We start from the raw sequence: 26,727 nt of genomic DNA, 5'->3' as shown, positions 1-26,727 counted from the left end.
AAAGCCACATTGTTCTTTCTGGAACTTTGACTCAATTATACTCCTGCACCGTCTTTCCAAGCACCGAGCATATACTTTCCCAGGCAGGCTGAGCAGAGAGATGCCATGATAGTTACTGTAATCCTTCCGGTTTCCCTTCTTGAAGACTGGTATTATTATGCCTGTCTGCCATTGCTTTAGTGCTTGCCCAGATATCCAAGCAGCCTGACACACTCAAGTCAGCCAGAGAACACCATCTGGATTTTAGGCTTTTAGCATTTTGGGCCGAATTTCATCATTGCCAGCAGCCTTGCCCGATTTTAACGATTTTATTGCTAAATGGACCTCTTGCTGTGAGACTAGTCATTGCCCCGATCTGCACCTCTTGGATGTCCATAACTGCTGGGCCACCCGGGTTAAAAAGGCTCTCAAAGTATTCCCTCCATCTGTGGAGGGTATTTAAAAGTGCACCATTAATCGGTTGTTAAAAGTGTACCATCGAGGCCTTAATTGCCCATGCTGTGCACGATTTCCTCCCTTGAAGGTGGCGGATGGTCTGCCAGAATACTTTGTTTGCATTTGCATAGGATGAGTCTAATCTTTCTCCAAAGGATTCCCAAGCCTTCTGCTTTGCTGTCTTTACTACCTCAGCAGCAGCTTTTCTTGGCTCAGCATACTGCAAATGCATCTCCGGTGACCTGAACCTAAGCCATGTCAGGTAGGACTCCTTTTTTGCCCGGACAGTTTTTTGGACTTCTTGGTTCCACCAAGGTGTCCTTTTCTCACTGCCCGTTGCCACGCCGAGCTGCTTTCTGCCACAGCATGAGAGTGCAGAGGCAGTGACAGCTGTTCTGAACAGCTTCCACTCCTCCTCAACATCTGCAGTATGCTTGGGAATCTCTTTGAACCTGGAGGAAATGTTATCTGCAAAATTCTTCCTCACAGCCTCATTTTCCAATGCCTCCCATTTCACATGGTATAGCTGCTTAGGCCTACCAGCATTGATGGTAGCATCTGGTTTCTGAAGCCGTAGAGTGCACACAACAAGGTGGTGGTCAGTTGACAGCTCTGCCCCCTCTTCTCACACGAACGTCCAACACTGAGGAAAATAGGTCTGCTGAGACTATAAAGAAGTCAAGCAGAGAACTTTGTTCTAGTGTATCCCTGTACCAGGTATACTTATGGACTTCTCGGTGCTGGAAGAAGGTATTCGTTATGGACAAGCTGTTAGTACAGCAGAACTTCAATAATTTCAACCCATTCGCGTTAAGGTCAGGGGTGCAGTTCCTCCCAACCACACCCCTCCATGTCTGGTCATCTATTCCAACATGTGCATTGAAGTCACCCATTAGCAGGACTGATTCCATGTCTGCCACCCTGTCAAAAGCAGCATCTACTTCTTCTAGGAAGGTAGAGTATTCTGACTCCAGATTCAGTGCAGAGGCTTGCACCACAGCCAAATCATGGTTTTTCATCTGAAGCCTTTACACACATACCTGTCCCCCTAATGGGATCCATTCAGCAACACAGTCTGACAGCTGGGGGCTTGTGAGTATCCCCACACCCGCTTGAGCAGACATTGTCGGGCTCACACCAGAGTAGTAGAGCTTCCGCCAATTATCCAGGTCGACAGTTTCAGAGCCTCTTCTCCTGGTCGAAGAAAGCCCCGACTAAGTCTAGCCAGTAGCGCTTGGCTTCCTCGATGAGTTCCAACTCCTTCCCTGTCAGAGAGAAGATGTTCCAGTTGTCGTTGCCATTTCCGTCCTTTTGCAGAACCATTTCTTTGTACTGCCCCTAAACACCTCCCCAAATGGGTAGTGGGCCCATTGATGGAGTTTCCTCTAGCAGAGTGCTGAAGAGTGGTGTCTAAGGGAGACTGTAACATATTTTTCGAACGGGTCCCTCTGCCTAAAACCCGAACGCGTCCCTTGGTAACCTGCGCAACGGACGATGCGGTATGAACATTTTTTGATGGCCTGATCATGTTACAGTATTTGATAATGTCCTGTTAGCACAAGACGAAATGACATAGCAAAATAGGAAAGATTCCCCTCGAATACTCTAATAGCATTGAGGGGAAGGAGCAAGAAGAGAAGAAGGAAAGAAGCAAAGGGAGGAAAAGGAGGGACCAGTCTACAGATAATATAACAGATGTATATTACATGAAGTAAGGCATGGTCCGGCATCAGGTACCTCGGGTTTGCCACACCCGTACTCACTAAAGTGAGCCCCTGAGGCATCCCCTGAAAAGAGGAATCAAGAACTTAAATACCTGAGCCATATTATTATTATTATTATTATTAAACAAGACCTCACGGAGTCAAAGACTCATCTAGGAGGTCCTTTTATCTCACACACATCTCATCATACCGGGTCTTAAACACATTCAAACTCCTTGCAGACACCACACTCTCAGGCAAGGCATTCCAATCATTCACAACTCTGCACGAAAAAAACCTGCCTCTCACTCCCCTACTCACACCCTCTTTATACAGTTTCCAGGGATGACCTCTGGTTCTCCCTTGATCTCCCACTATTCTCTGTAGAACTTCTCCACCATTGATCCTATAACAACCCCTTACCAACTTGTAGGTCTCTATCATATCTCCCCTCTTCCTTCTCTCCACTAGACTCTGCAAATTACATCTTTTCAATCTTTCCTCATACTCGACATTCCAGAGGTCAGAAACTACCTTAGTCAGTCGTCTTTGGACCCTTTCCAACATCTCTTCATCCTTCTGAAAACCAGGTGACCAAATCTGGGCACAATAGTCCATGTGTGGCCTAATCAAAGCCTTATACAATGGAACAAGAATCTCCCTACTTCTACACGTCAGTGTCCTCCTCATCATTCCCAGAAGTCTTTGTGTTGTCTTCACAATTTTGGTGATGTGTCCCCTAAATTTTAGATCCTTATCCACTATCACTCCCAGATCTCTTATTTCCTCTACTTCCAACAATATATTCTCACCAAGCATAAATTCTGCATCCCATCTTTGTTATCCAAATTTTAAAACCTTACGTTTTGCAACATTGAACTCACATCTCCATTTGCTTGCCCAATCAATCAATTTATTCAAGTCTTCTTGCAAGGCCACAACATCTTCACTACTCTTTATGGTTCGTCCCAACTTTGCATCATCTGCAAACAACTGAATATATCCATCCAAATCTTCGCCAATATCATTAATATACAAGTTAAATAGTAATGGCCCTAAAACAGATCCCTGAGGCACTCCATTAGTGACTTTCCTTTTCCTGGATATTGCACCCCCATACACAACTTGTTGACACCTATCAGATAGCCAGTCTCCAATCCAATGCACTAATCTAATATCCAACCCCATCTGCTCTAGTTTGACTGTCAACTTATCATGAGGTACTCTATCAAAAGCTTTTGCGAAATCCAAGTATATTACTGTGTATCCTTCTCCTCTGTCCAAGGAAGCAGTCACTTTATTGTAATAAGTAAGTAGATTACTAAAACATGACCTCCCTTTAGCAAATCCATGCTGTCCATCAAAGATTATACCATTGTTGTCAACCCAACTCTGGATCCTAGTTCTCACAAGCTTCTCCAACAACTTAACCACAACACCTGACACACAGATAGGCCTATAGTTTGATGCTTGAGTTCGATCACCTCCTTTATGAAGTGGCACAATCTTGGCCTCCTTCCACTCTTTAGGGACTTGACCAAGTGCAAGACTCGTATTAAAAAAATATGTCAAGGCAGGTGTCAACTCTCTGGCACATTCCTTCAGAATACACGGTGATATATTATCAAGTCCCACAGCCTTATTTACATCTAGTTTACTCAACTCCCCAAACACCTCTTGCTCACTTACAGTCAGTCTCTCCTCCCCATCATCGACTGCTCTTAATCTCTCCATGAAGTCACATTCACAAGATTGAAAGATCTTTATGAACTGCTCATTAAGTATCTCCACCACACATTCTGCAACAGCTGTCTTTATACCATTTCCTCCAATCAATGTCATCCTTCCATAATCATACTTTCTTTTGCTGGCTACATATCGAAAGAACTCCCTAGGATTCTTTTTAGCTTCATTAGCTAACTGCTGTTCATACCTCTCTTTAGCTACTCTCACCAACCAAGTCACCCTCCTTGCCTGGTCTTTGTAGACCTCATGAAATTGGTTACTTCCGCTTCTCTTATGCTGCCTCCACAATGCCCTTTTTCTCTGTATTGCATGCTTAATCTCTTTATTCATCCATCTCACACCTACCTTATTTAACCTTCTCACCTGTGGTATACATTTAGACATTGCATCCACTAAATATTTTTTGAAAATCCCCCAAGCTGCATTGATCTCTTTTCCAGCTAACTCCTCATTCCATGCTACACCTGCAAGCTGTCTCCTGAGCTCTTCATAATCACCCCCCTTGTAGTTCCACATATACCCTTTTTTCACAGGGGTCCTTGCACTGCTGGCAACCACCCAAGTAATCACCTCATGGTCACTTTCACCAATTGGTGGATGATTTGATACCTCATTGATAATTACATCCTCCGATGAGATGACCAAATCCAAGACCCTTAATCCTCTTGTGCCCTCTGTTACATACTGTCTGAGGTAGTAATCCCTCAAAAACTCAAGAAACTCATTTTCTTTACTTCCAGTTGCTATCTCTTCATTCCAGTCTATATTGCCATAATTAAAATCACCCATAATGATCACCCTTTTCTTATTTGCTTGGCTTATTTGACTATACATTTCACTATCACCACCACCATTCACATTACCAGGTCTATAACAACATCCCACCAAGTATTTGATTCTATTCACCTCTATCTCACACCATACTGCCTCAAAACCACTGGCCCCATTTCCCTCTTGCATCTCTACCTTGTATGCACATAACTCTTTCTCTATCATCAATAGCACTACCCCTCCCTTTTTACCCCTTCTATCCTTACGAAACACATCATAACTTTCCATTTCCATTCCTGTCAGGATGTCATCCTCATCTAACCATGTCTCACTTATTCCGACAATCTCTGGGTGCACAGACGCAATTAGTGCAACCATTTCATCCGCCTTGTTTCTTATACTTCTAGCATTGGTATACAAACGCAACAACTCATTTCTGGATCTACAGCTAGTTCCACTGATACCACTCACTCGATGTGATCTCTCCATGCTGGACTGGGGCCATTTCCCTTTCTGCTTTTTCATTTTAGAACCCTTTGCAATTCCATCTGTTTCCTTTTGATCCCTGATCATCCCATTACTTTCCTGCCTACACATGCTCTCACCTCCTCTTGGAGCATCCACCTTTCTCACGCTGTGTATCCCTGTCCACCCTGAGCCTCCCCGTTTCCCTGCTCCTCTTGCACACCCATTCTCTCATTTTCTATACTCATACCACTTACTTCCCCATTCATTTCCACTCCTTCAATCTCTCCTGTCTTACTCTCCTGCTCTTCCACATCACTCCCCTCTCGATCTGATTCATTCTCTCTATTCACTTCTCCACTTTCCAGCAGCAGTCTCTCCAAGCGACTCACACCATAACCACTCAAATGCAGTCCATCGCTCCCATACAGCTCACTTCGTCCCTCAAACTCATTCCACACATTAACAAACTGTACTCCCATCTCTTCACACATTTCAGCCAGAATATCATTCATAATCCTTGCTCTCCGCCTCATTTCACCACAATCATACCTAGGCAACACACTGACCACCCTTCCTGTCACACTATTCTCCTTTATCTTTCCAAGCAGTCTCCTGACATTCATTTTGACATGCTCTTTGTTCTCTCTCAAATCATTTGTACCAATTAATACAATTAACTCTTTTGCTCGTTCCCGCCTCATATTCAATGCCTCAATCACTCTACTCATTTTACCGCCTGGAAAACATACCTTGTGCATTTTATCCTCTAGCACACCTTTAATAATGGAGTCGCCATACAACGCCACTCACTCATCTTTTGTTAACTCTTTCATGGCATCATGATTTATTTTGATAGTTTTGACCTGAATTCTCTTAATTTCATTCCGCATCCATTTCATTTCTTGCTTCATCCAATCCAATTCACCTTCCGAACCTCACGACACATTCACTCTATCATTAAATCTTTCTAACTTTCTAACTCTCGACCCCCTCTTCTCACTTTCCCTCTCATTCATCCTTCTTTGTTTCCGTACTTTCGGTCCAACATACGTCCAACTTTCACTATCATTCTTCTCACTTTCACTCTCACATATCTTTCTTTGTTTCCGTACTTTCGGACTAACATGCGTCCAACTTTCGCTATCATTCTTCTCACTTTTACTGTCATTCATCTTTCTTTGGTTCAGTACTTTCATTCCAACATGCATCCAACTTTCGCCATCAGTCATTCTTTTTTCGCTATCATTCATTCTTTCGATTTTTTTTACTTGCGATTTCTGCATCACGCCATTTCTACTTTCATTCGTTCTCTCAATTTCGTTTCTTTCCGCCTCACTTTCGTCCCTTTTAACATCCGTTACGGTTGTCAAATCGCTCTTTTTCTTTTTTCCTGATTTTTTAACATTTTTTCGCCTGTCTTGCTCACCATCCTTCTCTTTCAAACGTGCACTCACGACACAATCGGTACTAGCACTTTCTGTCATCAACTTCATATTCGCATTCATTAATTCTTCGTTCAGGTCACATTTCGCACACACCCTTCTTCCATCCGCACTTAACATCCACAAATCATTTATGTAATCGAAGGAATACATATAACAGACCTCACACTTAACGAACCGACTGAAATCCAAATTAAAATCATGGAATGACAATGCCGCCGCCATTTTTTTTTTTTTCTCTGCAGGTTACTAGGTCTAATATTAAGTTTTCATATTTAGTTTAAGCAAGAAAAAAAAACTCCACACTAATAATATCGGTAGCGTACAACGTTTACAGCCTCTCTTACTTAAACAATTACGCATATATACTTAATTATTCCTAGTAAAACTTATCTGAATCAGGAGCTCTTCAAAACACGTCCGTAGCGCTTGACCCACTAGCGCCCTCTCTGAGTCTCAAATCCTGTCTCAAACTGGATATAAGTACAAAACAATCAACAATATCTTGAATCCTGTCTCCTCCAAACATTGGAAAATAAGAATTCAAAGGTGCAATAACCCTTCCTTGTATTTGACATGAAACAGACAAAATTTCTAAAATACTTTGACATCATGAACAAAATAGCTTTCATCTTGCTGTGCAATATCTCAAGAGTTTCACCTCCTAAACTACCCCATCCACCGCGTAAAGAAACTAGCTATTTATAAAATCCACTGATCATGTAGGACTAGCATGATAATCCAGAGAGAGAGAGAGAGAGATCAGCACTTCAGAACATATTAAAGATGTAGAAAAGAAGAGAAAACACAAATCTGGAATAGAATCATACTCCCAATAAAGATCATCCTGTACTTTGCAGAAAACAAGAAAACAGAAATGCTGCATAATCATAATTACTACATCAAAAAATTGAAAGAAACTTCAGAAATACTGCACATACCTACTCAGTGTAGTAAAAACCAAGGTATCATTACACTAAGTTTAGTCATCATTCATCAAAAATCTCATGCATATGGAAATTGGATGATGTACATGTCTTTCATAGCAGTAGTTCTGCATTAGTACATATACTATCACACGTCCATTCTTAAACCATTTTTCAATCATCGATTTGATTTCTGTTAGGTTTGATATGCCAAAAGTCTTATCGTTCAGTTTATATCTAAAAAAACTCCCGGAGTTTACAAAAATTGTATACAGAACTAGCAGATAATTGGAGAACTAATAAATTTTTACCTTCATATGTGTTATGTGGACCTTATACCGAAGCTTTCAAGAATTTACAGAACCATAGAAATATCAGAAGAATAAGTACTGTTATCAAAAATATCCTATGCAATTCCAGCTGCCCTGTCACACACACACACACACACACACACACACACACACACACACTACAGAGACTGTTCATTATCCCACACTATACTTACTTCAGCATAAGGTGCACTTATCCATATGATGAGAATAAATCAAATGGAAAGTATTAAAAAAAAAAAACTTCTGTCTTTAATATCTTGAATCTTGTCTCCTCCAGATATGGGAAAATAAGAATACAAAGGTGCAGTAACCCTTCCTTGTATTTGACATGAAACAAACAAATTTTCTAAAAATACTTCAACTTCATAAACAAAAATAGCTTTCATTTTACTATGCAGAATCTCAAGAAAACTTCTTCACTTTAATTTTATCAATATTCTTTATAAATGAAATGCCAATCAATGTTTATTGAGATGTCAATAAAAAGTTCTTTCAACTTGACTGACTTTTTTTGAATGCTAGGGAGCAGCTAGTCTCCATTCTTCAAGCACTTACCGATAATGTGCAAATGTGAAATGTCAATGTGAAAAATGTGCAAGTTTACAGGAGGACCTGTAAACGTGTTTTTGTGGCTTAGAAAAACTTCTTCTAGTTGATGACTAGAACTGAACTTATAATGGCATTTCAGGCAGTTTAACACTGGTTGCAAACACATTTCCATGGGACACAGGCACATGGAAAGCATTATTGATTACTTAATTGTGCCTAGTTCTAAACTGGATGCTAACAAGTATCTCACTTAAAAGAAATTAGGTCTTCTAACATTGCTCAGCTCTGATTTTCACTTTAATTTTATCAATATTCTTTATAAATGAAATGTCAATCAATGTTTATTGAAATGTCAATAAATTTGTTTTATAAATTTCAATGTTCATTTCTTTTAAATATCTGTGTTCAAGTAAGTTTTTTCATAAACATGTTGAAAGCTTTCCACTTGGTTATATTATAAATTAAAGATGCCAAGAAATTATATTTTTGATTTCATCCTTTATCAAAGTTTAAACAAAGTTTGCATGTGAAGTAATTTCATGTTAGGGCAATTCGTATATAGAGGCTACTGACTTCACATCAATTGCCTTAGTATCCTATCATGCAATGCACATATCCTTACAGATATGTATAATGCTATGCATTATGGAAGGGCCACTACCCAGACCTGTTTCAACCTTTATTTGAGGTCTCATCAGTGGAAACCAAACCCAGAAGTCATATTTCTGTATATAAGTATCCAGAAGGTATCACACATTATTTTTAAAATACTCTGGATTAGAGATAGATGTTGAAAGTTTTCATACTTGCTTATATTATAAAGTAAAGATGCCAAGAAATTATATTCTTGGTTTCTGGTCTTGATGTGAAGTCATTAGCCTCTATATATGAGTTGCCCTGTCATGAAGTTACTTCATGCGCAAACTTTGTTTTCTTACACTTGGATAAAGGATGAAACCAAGAATATAATTTCTTGGTATCTTTAATTTTTGATAAACAACTTTGTTTCTTAATTTTGTTACTGTTTCCTAAATTTCTACTCGCTTTCACTTCAGTGATGTATCAAATTGTCAAGTAAACCGTAGTTTTCTGACACAGTTTAGTGCAGTTCCTGAAGTTTTACCACCTGTCACATGTTATCTTTTTTGCATCTTCTGATGCAGCTGTCCAAATGGCAATGCAAGTAAATCTGAATTGTCGACTCATGTATTAACCACTTTGGAACTTATATTTTTACTTCTGAGAAAAGGCTTTCTTTTCACATTGATTGTTTTTTTTTATTATTTTTTTATTTTTTTTGAGTCAAAACACATTTGCACATTTTAAATGAATTTACTGAACATATCTTCTGCACTTACTATCTTACTTTTTTGCTTAATGAAAATTACAGAAATATTAAAAAATATATATGCCATGAAAACTTTTACCTTAAATTTAAATAACTATGCTGCAACAGTTGAACGCTGTATAATATTATTTTATGCAATACTATAGTGTTATCTTGGAAAAACAACAACCACTTTTTTTTCACTAGCTGTATGCTCCGTTGAATATTATAATTGCTGTAATTGGTGTAGTCATCTGGTCAAAACAGGATGAAATTACTATTTCTTCAGATGGTGATGCAACGCTTAATGAATTTCTTAAATATAGGCTAGAAGTCTTATCGCGCTCACATCCTAATGATAATGCACAACTTATAACGTAAGTATATCAGATGCTAAACCCTTTTATATTATTTTGAGAATTTTTTTAATATTTAGGCATTAAATTTTATTTTATTGATTATATGCAATAATTTCATTTTTATCTAAACATACAAATGAAAACCAACTTGCATCAGCACATTAGATAATGTATCTGTGAATGAATTGTGGAATATGTCCATATATAGGTCAAGTGGTAGAAATGAACAGTAAAAGAAACTATATATATTATCTAACTGTGGCCTCCTCTTTTGAGAGCATTGCAGCCGATGAACAGTCTTCTTCCATTCCTCTCTATTTCTTGATTCTGTGAGACTCTTGCCCGTTCCGTCTTTGATGTCTTTCCATTACTGTTGTGCTCCTCCTCTTCCTCTCCTTCCCTCCACCATCCCCTGCAATACTATTCTGGGGACTCTCCAGAAGAACCCCTCATTAAATGTCCTGCAAACACTATTTTGCTTCTTTGAATACTAGCCATATAGTCTTTTTTCCCCTTGAATCTTTTAAGAATTTCTTCATTGCTGACTCTTTCAGTCCAGCTGATACGATCCATTTTTCTCAAGCACAATATTTTCAAACACATTCACTCACTCATCTCCTTATTGATCGTCCAGGACTCGCATCCATATGTCCCCACATTCCAGATCATTGTCTTGAGGATTCTTATTTTTACTTTTTGTTCAGATTTTTGTTTCCTAATATGTGGTATATTTGGAAAAATGCTACTTTTGCTTCTTAAATTCTGTTCTTAATTTCATAGTATATATATTTCATATATAAATTGCCACTATATTTTGGAATTGAAAGAAATAGGGGGGAAAAGAAAAAAGTATTATTGGGTATACACTTGGAAATTGAATGATGTATGACAAGAAGAGTAAGATGTATGAAGCAAATCAAGAAATGGTATCAGACTTGGGTAATCAGAAATGGGTAAGAGTTAATTGAAAATGAAAGTGAAATATGCCCAGTTCTCCATTTACATAGTAGATTGGTTCCAGCAAAAAACGTGTAAATGAAAAATCATGTAACAAAATAATACAGTGCATATGAAAAAATAGAACAGTTCCAGATGTGAAAATCTGATATGAACAATAAGTTATCATCAAACAAAACATGAAAATCATTGAATAAAACTCTGTTTAATTTTAATGGAATATTTTTTTATTTTAAATAATATTTAAAGTATATACATATGTATCTTTCTTAAAAAATAGTGTGTCACTAATAAAACAGAAATTCAAAAAGGTCCAAATACACCCACGCACATGGTTATTAGTTAAATGTTATTCACCGTCACTTTCTGACAGTAGTCGCATTCTTTTGTGTAAGACTGGAATTAAATCACTTCCATCACTTGAAATACTTTGTCCTGTTCATATTGCAATGGCAAAATGTTTTCTTCAGTAAAAGGAACTGGATTAGCACTACTTTCCAATAATTCTGAAGATTTTTTTTTTTAACCATGAGCTCTGTAATTAATCGTTGAGATCCTGTTTTGAATAGATCTTTGTATAATTCTTCATATCACACCATACATGACTTCAGTTCACGTTTAAACTGTTCAGCTCATTCAGTATTTGGATCATGTATAAGAAAATGACTTTGCAATTTACTAGCCATTTGAAGCCCTTCTTTAATTAATCCTGCAGTGAGTGGAATCTCTTCATGATCATCATCACTTTTTTTTTCATCGAGATTCTGAAGAACAGTTTCTATTATTTTGTCATCATTAACAGCCTTGTCACCCATCAATTCTTCAATATCTGCAGACGAAAAATCATCAAATCCTTCTCATGTGCTAGTCTGATGATATTGGGATATTCAGTTATATGCAAAGGTACAAGGTTTTTCTTTTTTGCACATTCTGACCAAGTAGCTTTCCAGCATGCATTTAAAGTTGATGGTTTCAATCCTTTCCTTTAGTGTTACACGATGATCACTATTCATTTTACACAAATTATGGACTCTACAATCATGTTATAAATAATTCTTTTCATTTCCTGACGTTTCGACCTTCATATTAAGGTCATCATCTGGAGTATACACATATATATAGAGAGACAAGCTAAATTACATTTTACACAGTATGCTGAAGAGACAATAATTTCATCAATGGTGATTCTGCTGGCCTGACCTCTAGTGAAAATAACATAAAATTACAATAAATAAATGAAATGAAATAACTATATCAAAGCTATATTCTATTTAAGACGATATCAGAGAAACAATATCACTCACTAACATTCTTTCATATTGCTGGCCTGGTTGGCTGAGTGGTCAGAGTATCCGCTCTCCACCCAAAAGGCTGTGGGTTCGAATCCATGCGTGGGCATGGATGTTTGTGATTGTCTGTGAAAATACTGGTGATGATGATGATGGGCGGTAGATGGCGCTGGTGTAGATGATCGTAGTTGGTGGATTTAGCAGTGGAGACAGAGTTGTAGAATGTCCTCCCTGGAGTTATTGGACTCCCTGGAGGTGCTACGTAATAATAATATAGATAGTTTTGTTACAGTAAAAATGATGTCCTAATTTAACATAATTGTTATATTAGATTTAAGATCCTGGACTGCCTATGGTGCTATTTATAATTCTCTCAGGAAGAAAGGTTGAGTGGGTAGAATATGTGCCTTCCATATTCTTGGGATTTTTATTATTATTATTATTATTATTATTAAGGATATCCCCATGGAATCAGTAGACTCATCGCAGGAGACCCAAACTATCAAAACAATATCTGTCATACCTCTTCTTGAATTCATTTACAGACGAAGAACTCGCAACTGAGTCAGGCAATGCATTTCACCCACTCATCACCCTCCAAGCAAAAAATCTAGTTCTCACACCCTTGTTAACCACACTTTTCCTTAATTTCCAGGAATGACTTCTTGTTTTTCCATCACTGTCACAGCTGAAATATTTCCCCTGCAGTGGAAATATTTCAGCTGTGTGAGAACTAGATTTTTTGCTTGGAGGGTGATAAATTACTTTTAAATTACTAAAACATAAACATTTAAATTACTAAAAACCTTTTTAGTAATTTAAATGTTTCTATTATATCCCCTCTTCTCTGCCCCTCAACCAACCTCTGCAATCCACAAGCTCTCATATCTCTCAATGTAGGGAGCATTTTTTACATCACTCACCAACTTAGTCACTCTCTTCTGAACCCTCTCCACAACCTCCTCATATCCAGGAATCCAGGTGACCAAACTTGATTCAGATGTTAGAGTAGCAATGCCTTATAAAGGGGAATAATAACCTCTTTATCTCTGGATGTCAGTGTGTTCTTCAATAACCAAGTAATCCTATGTGCAATCTTGTGCACCTTAGCAATGTGTTCCCTGAACTTCATCTCCTCATCCACCAACACTCCCAAGTCCCTAGTCTCATCAGTCTCTTGGAGTATTGTTCCATCAATGTGGTACACAGCTGGCAATCTTTTAATTCCGAAATGCATAACTTTACACTTTTCCACATTCATGAACTGACATCCATTACCTTTTGCCCATTTTGCCAGCTTATTTAAATCATCCTGTAAACTCTCAACATCAGCTTGATTTTTTATTGCACAATCCAACTTTGCATCATTAGCAAACAAAAGAATATCTCCCTTCAAGCCGTTTCCTATATCATTTATGTACAAATTAAACAATAACGGCCCAAGCACAAAGTCCTGAGGCACACCACTGGTCACCTGCCTCACCCTGGATTCTGCTCCTCAATATGCTACTTTCTGGTATCTCTCCATGAGCCATTCTCTTATCTATATCACCAGTTTAATATCCATCCTCATCTGCTCTAATTTGCACAACAATATTCCATGGGTTAGCAAAATCCAGAAGTATCACTGTGTAGCCATTCCCCTTGTCCAACTCAGATATCATTCTATTATAAAAAGTTAATAAATTGCAAAGGCAGGATCGACCTTTAACAAAACCATGTTGGTCCCTATAGAGTATCATATTGTGATCCATCCATTCTTGAATTCTGTCCTTAACCAACTTTTCCAATACTTTTACCACCACTCCTGAGATGGTGATTGGTCTGTAATTAACTACTGCAGTCTTAGAGCCACCTTTATGCAAAGGAACTACTTTGTCTTCCTTCCACTCCCTAGGGACCATACCAGAGTTCAAAATTAAGTTAAATAACCAAGTAAGAGGCGATGACAATTCCTTTGCACATTCACGTAACACCCGAGCTGATATTCCATCTAAACTTACAGCAGTGTTTGCATTTAAATTCTGCAATATACTAACTATCATCAACAGTACTCCCCCCTCCCTCCCCCGTTCCATCTCCTCTATCCTCCCTGAAAATTCTGTACCCATCACATTTAATTCCAGTAACCAGATCTTCTGCTGACAGCCAAGTTTCACTAATGCCTACCACTTTTGGTAAGATTGCACTGACTAATGCCAAAAATTCTTCCCTCTTATTTCGAATGCTTCTTGTACTAGTATACAAAAATTGAAGATTCCCTTTTTCCATCTCCTCTATCCTCCCTGAAAATACTGTACTCATCACATTCAATTCCAGTAACCAGATCTTCTGCTGACAGCCAAGTTTCACTAATGCCTACAACTTTTGGTGAGATTGCACTGACTAATGCCAAAAATTCTTCCCTCTTATTTTGAATGCTTCTTGCACTAGTATACAAAAATTGCAGATTCCCTTTAGTTCTTGTACCCAGCTTTAGAACTGATATATATTCGACTAATTTCAGTAGTCCCATGCCAATTTTTACCCACTCTATTCTTCAAATTATTCCACAAAAAAGGATCAACAAATATACATTCACTGCATAAGTTTCTCCCTCTTACACTCAACCTTTTCAATTTTAGTTTCCCTGCCCAAATACTTCAACTTGTTCAGAAAACAGCAACTTCTTCAAACACTTAGGACCTTCTGTGTTCAGATGCAACCTATCTCTTGCATACAGCTGTTTTTTTGCCTTCAAACACACTCCAGACATCAACAAATTCCAGACCTCTTTTTTTGCACATTCTTGCAGTCATTTAATTCATTATCATTGCTCATCTACTTAACTTGTAATTGTCAAAGTGAGGCAGCACGCACGCACACCCACTATCCTCCCTTTGACACTTTTCTTCTTCACGATATCTAGCAATGTTCTTAAATCTTTTGCTACCTGATTAATACTACCACTCAGGTCATTTGTACCCACCATACCTATCATCTTTTCTGCATCATGCCCTCTCTTTATTGCTAAAGTCACTCTCTCTATTGTTCTGCCAGACAAACACTCCTCAGGCATACCACCCTCCATACCCTTAATCATTGAATCACCACATATTATACCATTCATAACTTCATTCAAACCCAAACAAGCATCACTCATGGCCTCATTTTCTACACTATTCAGCATGACTCTCCCAGTTTCATTACTTTCCTTCAGCACTCTTTTAGTTACCCCCTCACTTCACAACATCTCATTTCTTCTAGACCTCTTGTGCTTTCATTCTGTTGACTCCCAATCACTTCCATACTATTCATTACTTCATCATTCACCAAAGACTCTCTCTTACTTAAACCTGTTCTAGTTACTTCAGCTAAAGTAATCTCCATAGTCCTAATTTCTCTATTCAAGACATTTAACTCAGTCTTGATATCCTGACCCTCCTTACTGAGCACTTCCAATTTCTCTTACAAGAAATGAAGGTCGCTTTTCATTTTCACAAAGTCCTGCCAAAGCTCTTCTGCTATGGTCCCAAACGTTTGCTTCCATTCTGAATCGCTCTAGTCTATCTATCTGGACCCTTCTCAGATACGTCAACATTTTCATTCTTTTCATTTAGCCAAACAGTCCACAGATCTTTCTCTTCCTTGGAGCATACATATAGCAGTTTCTGCAACGCATCCACTGTGAAAAATCCAAGGCAGAGCTAGGCTTTCATACGGAAGTCCTCCGTGCTGCCGACATAAAGATGGTGTCCAAAAAGAGATGTGGACACCATCTTTAGACGCTGATGCAGTGCAACAAACAAGTAGTGAAAACACAATATAAACAACAAGGTTTCAACAACACCACTGGACACTTGTATCCAACTGAAGCACAACTGCAGCACAATTTGAGACAAAAAGACTCACTATACTTCAATTTAAAAACACTTTTTCTAGCATAGCTCAAAACGACTGCTACATTCACTTGCAACACTCAAAAGAGGCGAAAATGTTCCTACAGTCAACGAGTAGACTCGAACTTTCTTTGTGTGGTCAAGCGTCGGAGAGTGCAAACGGCACTTCTGCTGAACTGCATAGGCTCCTTAGACCATCATTATTGTTAAGATTCGGGTGGTTGATAAGAATTTCACAGGTGTCCTTAATGACGTTCATACCATGTTTGGCGTGATGTAAGTAACTGGTGCTTTTCCAGTCAATTCTATGTAAATTGTTCGGGGCATGATCAGAAACAACAGCTTAACCATAGTTATTATATTTAATGTGTCATTTATGTTCCTTTTTTTTCTGATAGGAATTGTGCGTCCTGTTTTCCCTATATAGGGCAAATTACAGGTGCAATGAATACGGTATACTCCAGGGTGGGCCAGCGGAGGGAGTGGATCCTTGGATGAGTTGAATAAGTTTTTTAATTTTGCAGGGGGTTTAAAAGTGGCTTTAAGGTTGTATTTCTGCAGGATTCTGTTTATTTTGCATGATATCCCTGTAATATATGGAATGGTTACAGTTTTATTGTAGTCTAGCTTATTTTTGTTTTTAAGCGAGGTCTTGTATAGAATTTTGTTGATAGTATTTTGGCTATAACCATTTTTTAGGATGGTATTGCTGATAACTTTTAATTCATCTTTAAGTGCTTGTTCATTGGAGCAAATCTTCAAAGCTCTGTTTTTTTAGTGTATTAATGACCCCTAGTTTTTGTGTTGGGTGGTGGTAGGAGTTTATGTGTATATATTGGCTAGTATGCGTCAGTTTCTGGTAAACAGTGAAGGAAGACTTTTTTTTTTGAAAAAAAAAGAAGGCACAGCCATGTGCTCACCATTATCCCCCCCCCCCCCACCACCACCATTTCTAACTTTTACATGGAACATTTTGAGCAACGTGCTCTAGATTCCTTCCTTTAACCCAAAGTCTGGATTTGATAATGACGATGATGAAAGATATTAGACACTTTCCTCAGCCACCTAAACAAACAACACAAACGCATACAATTGAGACTGAAAAGCAGAACACACTTTTGTTTTAGAGTCGCACGTCTTCCTTCTGGTAGTCTTTCCTTCACTGTTTAATAATTTGTAATTTGCCCTATAGAGGAGAAACAAGATGCACAGTTCCTATCAGAAAAAAGGAACATAAACAACACATTAAATATAATAACTATGGTCAAACTGGTCTTTCTGATCATGCTTGGAACACTTTACATAGAATTGACTGGAATAGTACCTGTTGTTTACATCACACAAAACATGGTATGAACGTAAATTTAAGGAAGCCTGTGAGATTCTTATCATCCATCCTAATCTTAACAATAATAATGGTCTAATAATCCCAAGAACATGGAAGGCACATATTCTATCCACTCAACCTTCTCCCTGAGAGTTGATTATTAATAGAACCATAGGTAATCCAGGATCTTAAATCTAATACAATTATCATGTTAAATTAGGACATCATTTTTACTGTAACAAAACTATCTATATGAACAAATGTTTCTCTGATGTTGTTTTAAATAGAATATAGCTTTGATGTAGTTATTTTATTTCATTTATTTATTGTAATTTTTTTATTTTCACTAAAGATCAGACTAGTAGAATAACTGTTGATCAAATAATTGTCTCCTCAGCATACTGTGTGAAATTTAATTTAGCTTGTCTCTGTATATATATATGTGTATACTCCAGATAATGACCTTTATATGAAGGTCAAAATGTCAGGAAATGAAAATAATTAATAATTATTTATAACATGGTTGTAGAGTCCATAATTTGTGTAAAATGATTGATGGTTTCAATTCTGATAACGCCAACTGAGCAAGTTTGATGCAATCCAAAATAGAAAATTTCTTTCACATATCAATAATGGTCAGTAAATTATCCTTATCTAGTTTATTCAAAAGTTATTGGAATGTTCTTATGTAGTAAGTTTCAAAGGTAGTGATCACATCCTGGGCTAGTGGTTGTATTAGGTGGCAGAAAGACGATACACCTGGCCATCCTGTTTAAGAACACCCAAATTCCACATTTGGGTGTTCTTAAACAGGATGGCCAGATGTATTGTCTATAATCAATAAAACTTTCAAGTCCAGCTTTTTTTCCATCGAATAGTGTTTAACTTCTGGAACAAAACATTGATGGAACCATTCATTAAAAATTTCTTTTGTAACTCAACCTTTTTTTTTGTTTGCCTTCCATTGCACTGGTAACATGTTAAAATCCGCATCTTTCATTGCCCAGTCTTAGGAATCAATTAATGAGTAATGGTTTTAATATACAATCTCCTGAAGCATTGCCGCAAAGTAATACTCACATGATCCTTAGTTGCTTTAAAGCCACCAACACTTTTTTGTGATTTTACTATATATGTTCTACTTGGCATTTTTTTCCCAAAAAAAGGCCAGTTTCATCTGCATTTCAAACTTGATCAGGAGTGTAGCCACCAATTTTCAATAATTTTGGATAGTTTTGAAAGAAATTCCCTAGCTGCCAGCTCATCTGCAGATATGGCTTCTCCTTTTATTTTTACATTATGAAGGACATATCTTTTGAGAAATTTTGTAAGGCAACCTATGTTTGCAGAAAAATCACAATTGTTGTTTCATGTTGTTGGCTCCTTTTCCTGAATCTGTTTGTACAACCATAATGCTTTCTGTTTGATGACATTTCCATCTAAATTTTTCCTTTTTGTGAGCAATCTTCTACTACATCACTAGGACCTTTTCCAACTTCACTTTTATAATGTCTCTTGTATATGATAATGAGTTAGCACCTAATTTTGTTCCATAAAGAACAGCTTTTCTAATAGCTTCTTCATTTTTCTTAATCGTTCTCATGGTAGCTTCGTTCAATCTGAAATATTTCCCTAAGGATGTTGAACCTTCTTCAACTGCTAAACGATCTAAAATTTGGGTCTTAGTTTCTGAGGAAATAGCTTTTCTTCTTCTGTCTAACTGAATTATCTGACATTATGATTAATGGGGTAATGTTATGAAAATATCTGAAAATAATCAATAATTCTACTAATTTGATATACATACGAAACTTCAAAATTTAATATACGAACAACACTTTCATGAACAAAACAGAAGAGGTGTAAATGCAAATTGTAAACAAGAAATGATTGTTTAGCAAACAGCTTAACTCCTTCCAAGCAGCTTTATATAGGTGGGCCTCCCATAATGGACCAACTTAACTTTTAAAACAAGCAGCATTTGAACCATGTTAAATCCAAATATACCATATAAAAATAGAATTGCTTTTGTTTTCTAAACCATGTTTTTTCGAAATCATCTAAAAAAAAAGCCTTGTAAAAAGAGAATTAGCTCTAGTTTTAATTTTAATGATTAATCTAAAATCTTCGATATAGCTTTGCTATATGGATAATATGTTTGCTATTTGGAATAAATACGTGAAGAAGTAGATGTCTTATAAAAAATCAGTAACCTTCATCACAGAATCCGTTTCACTATGGAACTTAAATGAAATGGAACTATAGCTTTCCTTTTTATAAAAAGAGAATTGAATGGTTCCTTATCAACTTTTTTTTTTGCATACCTTCCTTTTCAGGTTGATATATTAGACTTTGGCTTACCATTCCTTACAAATGGCTTCTTTCCAGAACTCATATAGTCTGTTCTTTATCTGATATACTTCAAAAAGAAACTGCTATTTTTAATTGTTATAACAATAAAAGTAGTAGAGATTATAAACAGTTTTTGTACACCTCCTATTAGAAGAGAAGACCCACATAGAATTTCCATCCCATAATATTAAAGGCATTTCGAAAACTAATATTTCCACAACTTTCAGGCCTATAATTTCAGTTTCATTGATACCATTTCCAAAAAATAAAATTTATCTCTACTACTACCTGAAGTCTATTCAGTCTCATACAACTGCAAGTTATTCCACACAAATAGGCATCTCTTTCTATACATTTTATTACACCAATCCAACATTTCCTCCAAGAAATGGAACAAATTAGGTTTAGCAAAACATGGGATTACTAATACTAGCCACAGGATCCCTTGGAATGATGGCAAATTACTGCATTAATGTACCCATAAACATGAGTTTATCTTTAAAAAAAGTTCTGAAGTCTTTGGCATTACCCACATCTCGATCTTAACAATGGACTCTCCATGCCAATAATGTGAGAAATTATTATTAAGGACCATACTGTTTAATTATATAGGTTTATATCTGGCTGTCTCATTGCATACAAGAGAGATTACGTTCTACATATACCTTCATTGTTGTTTAAAATTTTGACTTCCATCTGTATTAACAGTGACAATGAGCCATGATACATCAATCAAAATATCTGTAATTAACCTATTTTAATTAAATATTTTTCAAATATGTCTATGTGTGACTTATACAGAATAAATAATGGACAGGTATCTCTCAGTAAATAAAATAGTTGCAGTAGAAATTCAAGTGGCTTAAATGCCAGTCAAATGATATTTAATATACAGCAATCCCTCGATTAATGTGCTTAACACGTTCTTTAAAACAGGCGCATTAATCGAAAACGCACTAATCGAATATAATAACCTATGGGAAAAAGTATAATTCGTTCCTCAGATTTCTTTTTTGACCCTTAATTTTTTTTATAAAAGAATTAGGGTATGTCTCAGGAAAACCATGAAGCTGAAAGACAGTAAAACGTATTCAGAATATAAATTTATTATTCTGCTTCTTAACAAAGAATTGAGCTAACGTAGTTTGGCGGGCATTTTGTTTCTTTTTTTTCATACAACTGACGGTATGGCCCTATTGCCTCTTCTGCAAATTTTACTGATTCTCTCTTCACCAGGATCAGTCTCTGAGCATTGCTGCTTAAAAATTTCGATTGTATGCAAACTATTTTCGAATTGTTTTTGTGAAACCTCTTTGGGCTTGTCAGTGATTAAATTTTCTTCATATTCTTCAGGATCTTCCCGTTGTGCATCTAAATTTAGCAGGTCAGAATCACTCGATTTCTCGGAATGAGATTTAATTAACTTAGATTCATTTGAAAAGCCTCTAGAATCATTTGCACAATGTGGAAGAATGTGCTTCCAAACGGCTCGCATATTGCTAGCAGTAATTTCATTTGACTTTGCAACTTTATAACCATGCTGAGATTTCTCTGATTTGGCTAGAAAAGTCTTGGAAGGCATTGCTTCCAATAAAAGGCTGGTTTGATCGATATTAAATATTTGTTGATCACAATAGTCCCCTTCTTACACAATTGTCTTCAAAATCTCTGGATATCTCCTTATCTGCACTTGCAGCTTCGCCTGTGATTAGAACATTATGTAGGCTATTTCTCTTTTTGAAACACTCAAATCACCCAGCACTAGCGTGGAATTCTTCTTTTCCATCATTGATAGTCCTTTCTTTCTAGGTTACAAAGAGACAATGCTTTTGTCTCTTTGTAATCGGGATCCGTTTTTGGTTACAATCTTCGATCCATGTAAAAAGAAGTTTCTCTAATTCAATCATTATAATACTTTGATTTTCAGTGCATGCATGATGAACTTCAAGCAGCCTTATCTTTCTCTTTGTATTCAGCAGTTGATTCACCTATTTTTGTGTCCTTGTACTATCTTTGCTCTGGACTCGCCTTGTTAATTTTTCTTTATTATTTCAAGTTTTTCTTCCAATCAGATTATTTTCGAATCATTTTCACACCTCTGGTTTTTGCTCACTAATTGTTTTACTCATGTCTAAAGGTTAGGAAAATAATTTAAAATAAAAAAGTACAGAAAACAATTGTACAAGATATGATCAGCAAAATGTTATGTAAAGCAGACGACATAAATTTTGGCGGTAAATTTGGAACATAGCATACATGGAAATAGTGTAGTATGCCATTTTACAGAGTTATTAAAAAATAACTCTGTAAAATGTTTCAAATCGGTAACTAAATTATTTGAGTGATTTTTTAAAATAGTTAACCCTAAAAAATGTATAGATAGAAAATTTTTAAAATCTATAACGTCTATTTTTAAGATGTATATAGGTGCACTAATCGAATTTGGGTATTGAAAAAAAATGACGCACTAATTGAAAACGTAGTAATCGGGGGCGCATTAATCGCGGGATTGCTGTATGTGAAAATAATATAAATTGTCAGTGTGTGAAAATGAAAGTAGTGATAATGAAAATTGAAATGGGGGGGGGGGGCAGGAGTGATTTCACTAGGTGGTGATTGTAAGAAAACATTTGTCTTAAAGGGTTGCAAAAAGAGAAGGTTAATTTTTATATTTATTATCTGACAGTATCTATAGCTTTCAATGGAATTTTGTTGTGTGATAGCTAAGATTGGTAGGCAATCTTTAGTTCATTTTTAAGTTATATAGCAATTAATTCTGAGAGTGAGATCTACAAACATATAGATCTCAGATACAAAGAGAAAGGTAAGGCTGCTTGAAGTTCATTATTCATGCACTGAAAATCAAAGTATTATAATGATTGAATTAGAGAGACTTCTTTTTACATGGATTGAAGATTGTAATCAAAAACGGATCCCACTATACACTGAGTAGTTATGCTCATCCAAGGTGAAGATGCAAGGGACAAATAGTGGCGGTGATTTTGAGGCAGCATAGTGCGAAGTAGTAGAAGCGAACAGGTTGAAATAAATAGTTAGATATTGCTATAGACCAAGTTATGTGGAGGGCAGTTAGAAGGAATCTATAGGCAAATGATCTAGCAAATAAGAAAAGGATTATTACTTTTAATTATGGTTTTTGAGAGATGTCTACCTTAGACAGCACATAACAGAGGGCACATGAAAATTGGGAATCTTGGATTTGATCATCTCAGAAGCATATTACTTTTGATGGTGGGAAGGAAGTAAGGCTTAAATGCGTGTCACGCAAATTCCAGAATTTTTATCTCAGCATCTTTGTTAATGTTTGGTTGATTGATTTGAATATCCCTTCCTTAAACTTTCATTCAAGCCATGTATTTTTTTGAGTAATGTTGGAATCTGTCTTTCCAGTTTGTTCTGTGGTTTTCCAAGCCATGATCAGAAAGATTTCTGTGCTCATAATTAATAAATGTGATATGGCATTAGCTATTATGCACTCTGTTTTCTAATGTAAAGTAAGTTATAGTTGCACCTGATTTGGTATTCCTGGGTAAGTCAAGTCATATTTGGAAAACACTTTTCTTATTTTTTAAGATCTTTTTTTGTCTGTGGAATAGCTATGAGCTTATGGTAAACTTTTTTCTTATTAAGAATTTTTCCTGTGGAGAATTTTGTTAGTTTATTATAGGCAGCTTTTACAACTATGCCAGTAATTGTCAGCCTGGTTGATTAAGTGTATAATATCACTGCTCTGCCAACCATGTTGAATCTCAGTATCATCTTGGACGAATGTTTTTGAATTGCTTTAGGTAGTAAGCAATTTTTATTTTGTATGAGACCTCTACCCTAAAGTGGTTTATTTTTCTATAGCACAGAGGAACCAGACTATCTAAATTCAGCCCTGTTCAGAGTACTAGGTTTACAACCTTTTGTGGATTGGATTCATGTAAAAGAAGAATTAAGTCATTTTCTTTCTGCTGTTGTTGCTCACCACACCCAGTTATCACCGGAAAACAGAAGACAAGGCCAACAAAACAGCTTATTCAATTTCTTCGATCCCATTAACCAGTGGATATTCTTGTACTGACCCTCACTGAACGAGCAAACATATTCTCTGTTTTTTTCCTTGTGATGAGTTTTTAAATCTGGCAGTGACAAGCATGGTTTGCCATTCTTTACAGTATCACTTTTATCCTGAACGCTCCTCCCAGAAAAGGGATTTCTTAATAAACTATCAATAACACACACTTCTAATGACTATCAGTATCCATCTTAGCACCTCAAAATTAACAGAAAACTAATAAATGCAGCAGTTTACATACACAGTCCCCTGCAAAGCAGTTCATTCAAACATCACGCATACTTATAAAGGCTGCCTGAAGCTCACTGGCTAGAGCTACGTTGACTGCGTATGGCCTGTGTTTAAGCAACACTGTGAGACGACGTGGGGGAGTGGAAATGGCTATGCACGCGCATGGAATCGCAGTGCTGCAGCGAGGACCTAGAAGCTCTCACAACCAAGCAAGCCAAGTTAGCTTGACTAGACGAGCAAGCATCGGCCTTCGATACACAATGCAAAGCTCAATTATTGCCGCGCAAGCTTAATACCTTCCGTCTACAAAAATAAAAGCCTAAATGGAATGCTTATAAATGCATGCATTTATTAACAATATTTATTTGTTAATAAATGCATGCATTTATAAGCATTCCATTTAGGCTTTTATTTTATTACTTCTATAAATATTCTAATAAATATTACTTCTTCTTTCTCAAGTAATGAGCTTGTGCAGTAAGCATAGCAAGCATGGAGAATTTGCACCTGGCAAGCAGTAATGGCAGCGTATGATGATGGACGTGAGAAATTTCTCAGTTGTATTTCTGAGCATGCGCAGAAGTGAAAAAGAACATTATTGAACATTGAGCAGGAAAAAAACTGTAAAGTTTCTATGTCTTCAATATATGAAGGAACAGAAATTAGAAGAAAAGTTAGAAATAGAAGACACAGAGAATATCCTTGTATAAAGAGACAAGTGAAGTTTTGGTCATTAATCCATATAGGATTTATTTCGGTTAAAAGTAAAAAAAAAAAACACACTATTACTTGGCAGTTCATATAGAAGTGGGCTCAGTTAGTTTAGTTTTATTTAGGATTCTCAGTCTGATAAGGGATTTCTATCAGTTCATATGGTTTAATTATTTCGTCAGATGCTTACATATAGAAGGCAAAGTTGTTCTGAAGTGACAAAACTGTTGATGAAGTTTTAATAATGTTGAGACTTTCACATACAAAGTTAATTCATAATTGATATGATTTTTAGTAGTTTATTGAATGGAGCATGCTGTAACTTTTATGTAGAAAGTGAAGTTATAGAAATGTTTTATTTTTTTTTTTTTTATTAGAAATGTTTTAGATGAAGACAAGATATCAGTGTTCAATGATTCTAAGATGTAAGAAGAATTTGACTGTCTTGTGTTGCATATAGCAGAGCAGTTTTTATGTTAGTCTTTCTTCTGTATGAATTCACAAAAGAATAAAAGTTCTCTGTAAGAAGCAAAAAAACTGAAATTCTGGAAGTTTTGTCCATATAGGATAATAAATGTTGATTAATGTAACTGAAAGGAAGTTGTGTACATCAAAGTGTTTTTCTTGTTGTAATCTGAAGAATACACTGGTACTTGCATAGCTGTGTTGATTTTGTGTTGTATATATTTGAGTTTTTTATTTTTATTTTTTTATTTTGGTTATGAAGTGTTAAAGACTCAATCTCTTATGGGTTTAATAGTTAAATAGGTTAAGTTACATGTACGGAGATTCTTTAGTAAGAGGTGTTATAGATGAGAGTTTAACAAAATCGTACCAACCTGGTGCGAACGTTAAGGATATAAGCGAGTCAATTAGAATGCAAAAACAGAGGGTGAAAGAATTGATAGTAGTAGCAGGAATGAATGATTTGAAAGGAGACAAAATGGCTATGAAAGAGGATTTAAAGGAATTACTTGAGGTAGCAAAAGAGAAGAGTGGGAGAGTTAGGATGGTGAGTCTGTTGCCGCAGTATGACAGTGATGAGTGAAGGAGAGCCAAAATTGCTAATGACTTTATGCGCAGATTATGCAGGAGGAATGGTGTGGAATTTGTGGATGTGTGGAGTGAGTTTGATAGGCGAAAGGATTTATATAAGATGGATGGTTTACATTTGAATGGATTTGGTGTACAGAGACTTGAAAAGGTGTTATTGAATGAAGTGGAAGTGGATGTGCAGAATCAGAGAAACTAGAGTTATTAAGGGGGGGAGAGTAGATATGCAGATTTTAGGGAGACAGTAGAGTGTATGAATGTGTGTAATATGCCCGAACAAGTACAAAGGACAATAAATCAGAATGGGATAGTTAGTATAAGGCATCAAAATAGGGATGAGACAAATGGGCTTCTGCAATTCAAGTATACTAATGCCAGAAGTATTAGGAACAAGAAGGAAGAATTTTTGGCCTTGGTTGGCACTTCCAGGCCACAGGTTATTGGCATTAGTGAAACATGGCTGACTGAAGATGATATAGCTCATGGGATTGAATGTGAGGGGTATGGTGTGTTCAGGAGTGACAGGGAGAATAAAATGGGGGGAGGAGTGTTATTGATGATAGCTGATGAGCTACAGCCAAAGAGAATAGAAGTGGAACTGCAGGATAAATAAAAGAGCACATTTGAGGCTATTTAGTGTGAGATTGAGACTAGCAGAACAAAATATACAGTTGGGTGCTGCTATAGACCAGGTGATGGAATAGATGGTGGAGATAGTATGCATAAGCAAATAGAAGAAATGAGTGGAAGGAGGGTAATTATTATGGGAGATTTCAACTATGGTAACATT

General features: G+C 36.6%; 1 protein-coding gene across 1 annotated transcript in view; it reads left to right on the top strand.

Moving 5' to 3' along the window:
- LOC150106454 (disintegrin and metalloproteinase domain-containing protein adm-2-like) overlaps positions 1-26,727 on the top strand; it is a 279,900-nt gene that overhangs the window by 48,959 nt on the left and 204,214 nt on the right. The window contains exon 4 of the mRNA XM_090393007.1: positions 9,907-10,076. Within this exon, the coding sequence (XP_090249133.1) occupies positions 9,907-10,076 (170 nt within the window). The remainder of the gene's footprint in view (positions 1-9,906; positions 10,077-26,727) is intronic.

The sequence above is a fragment of the Typopeltis vanoorti genome, chromosome 5 (assembly GCF_054136105.1).
Source record: "Typopeltis vanoorti isolate ZY-2024b chromosome 5, IOZ_Tvanoo_1.0, whole genome shotgun sequence".
Classification (NCBI taxonomy): Eukaryota; Metazoa; Arthropoda; class Arachnida; order Uropygi; family Thelyphonidae; genus Typopeltis; species Typopeltis vanoorti.
The sequence above is the reverse complement of the archived record's forward strand: the minus strand, read 5'-3'. Positions and strand labels throughout refer to the sequence as shown.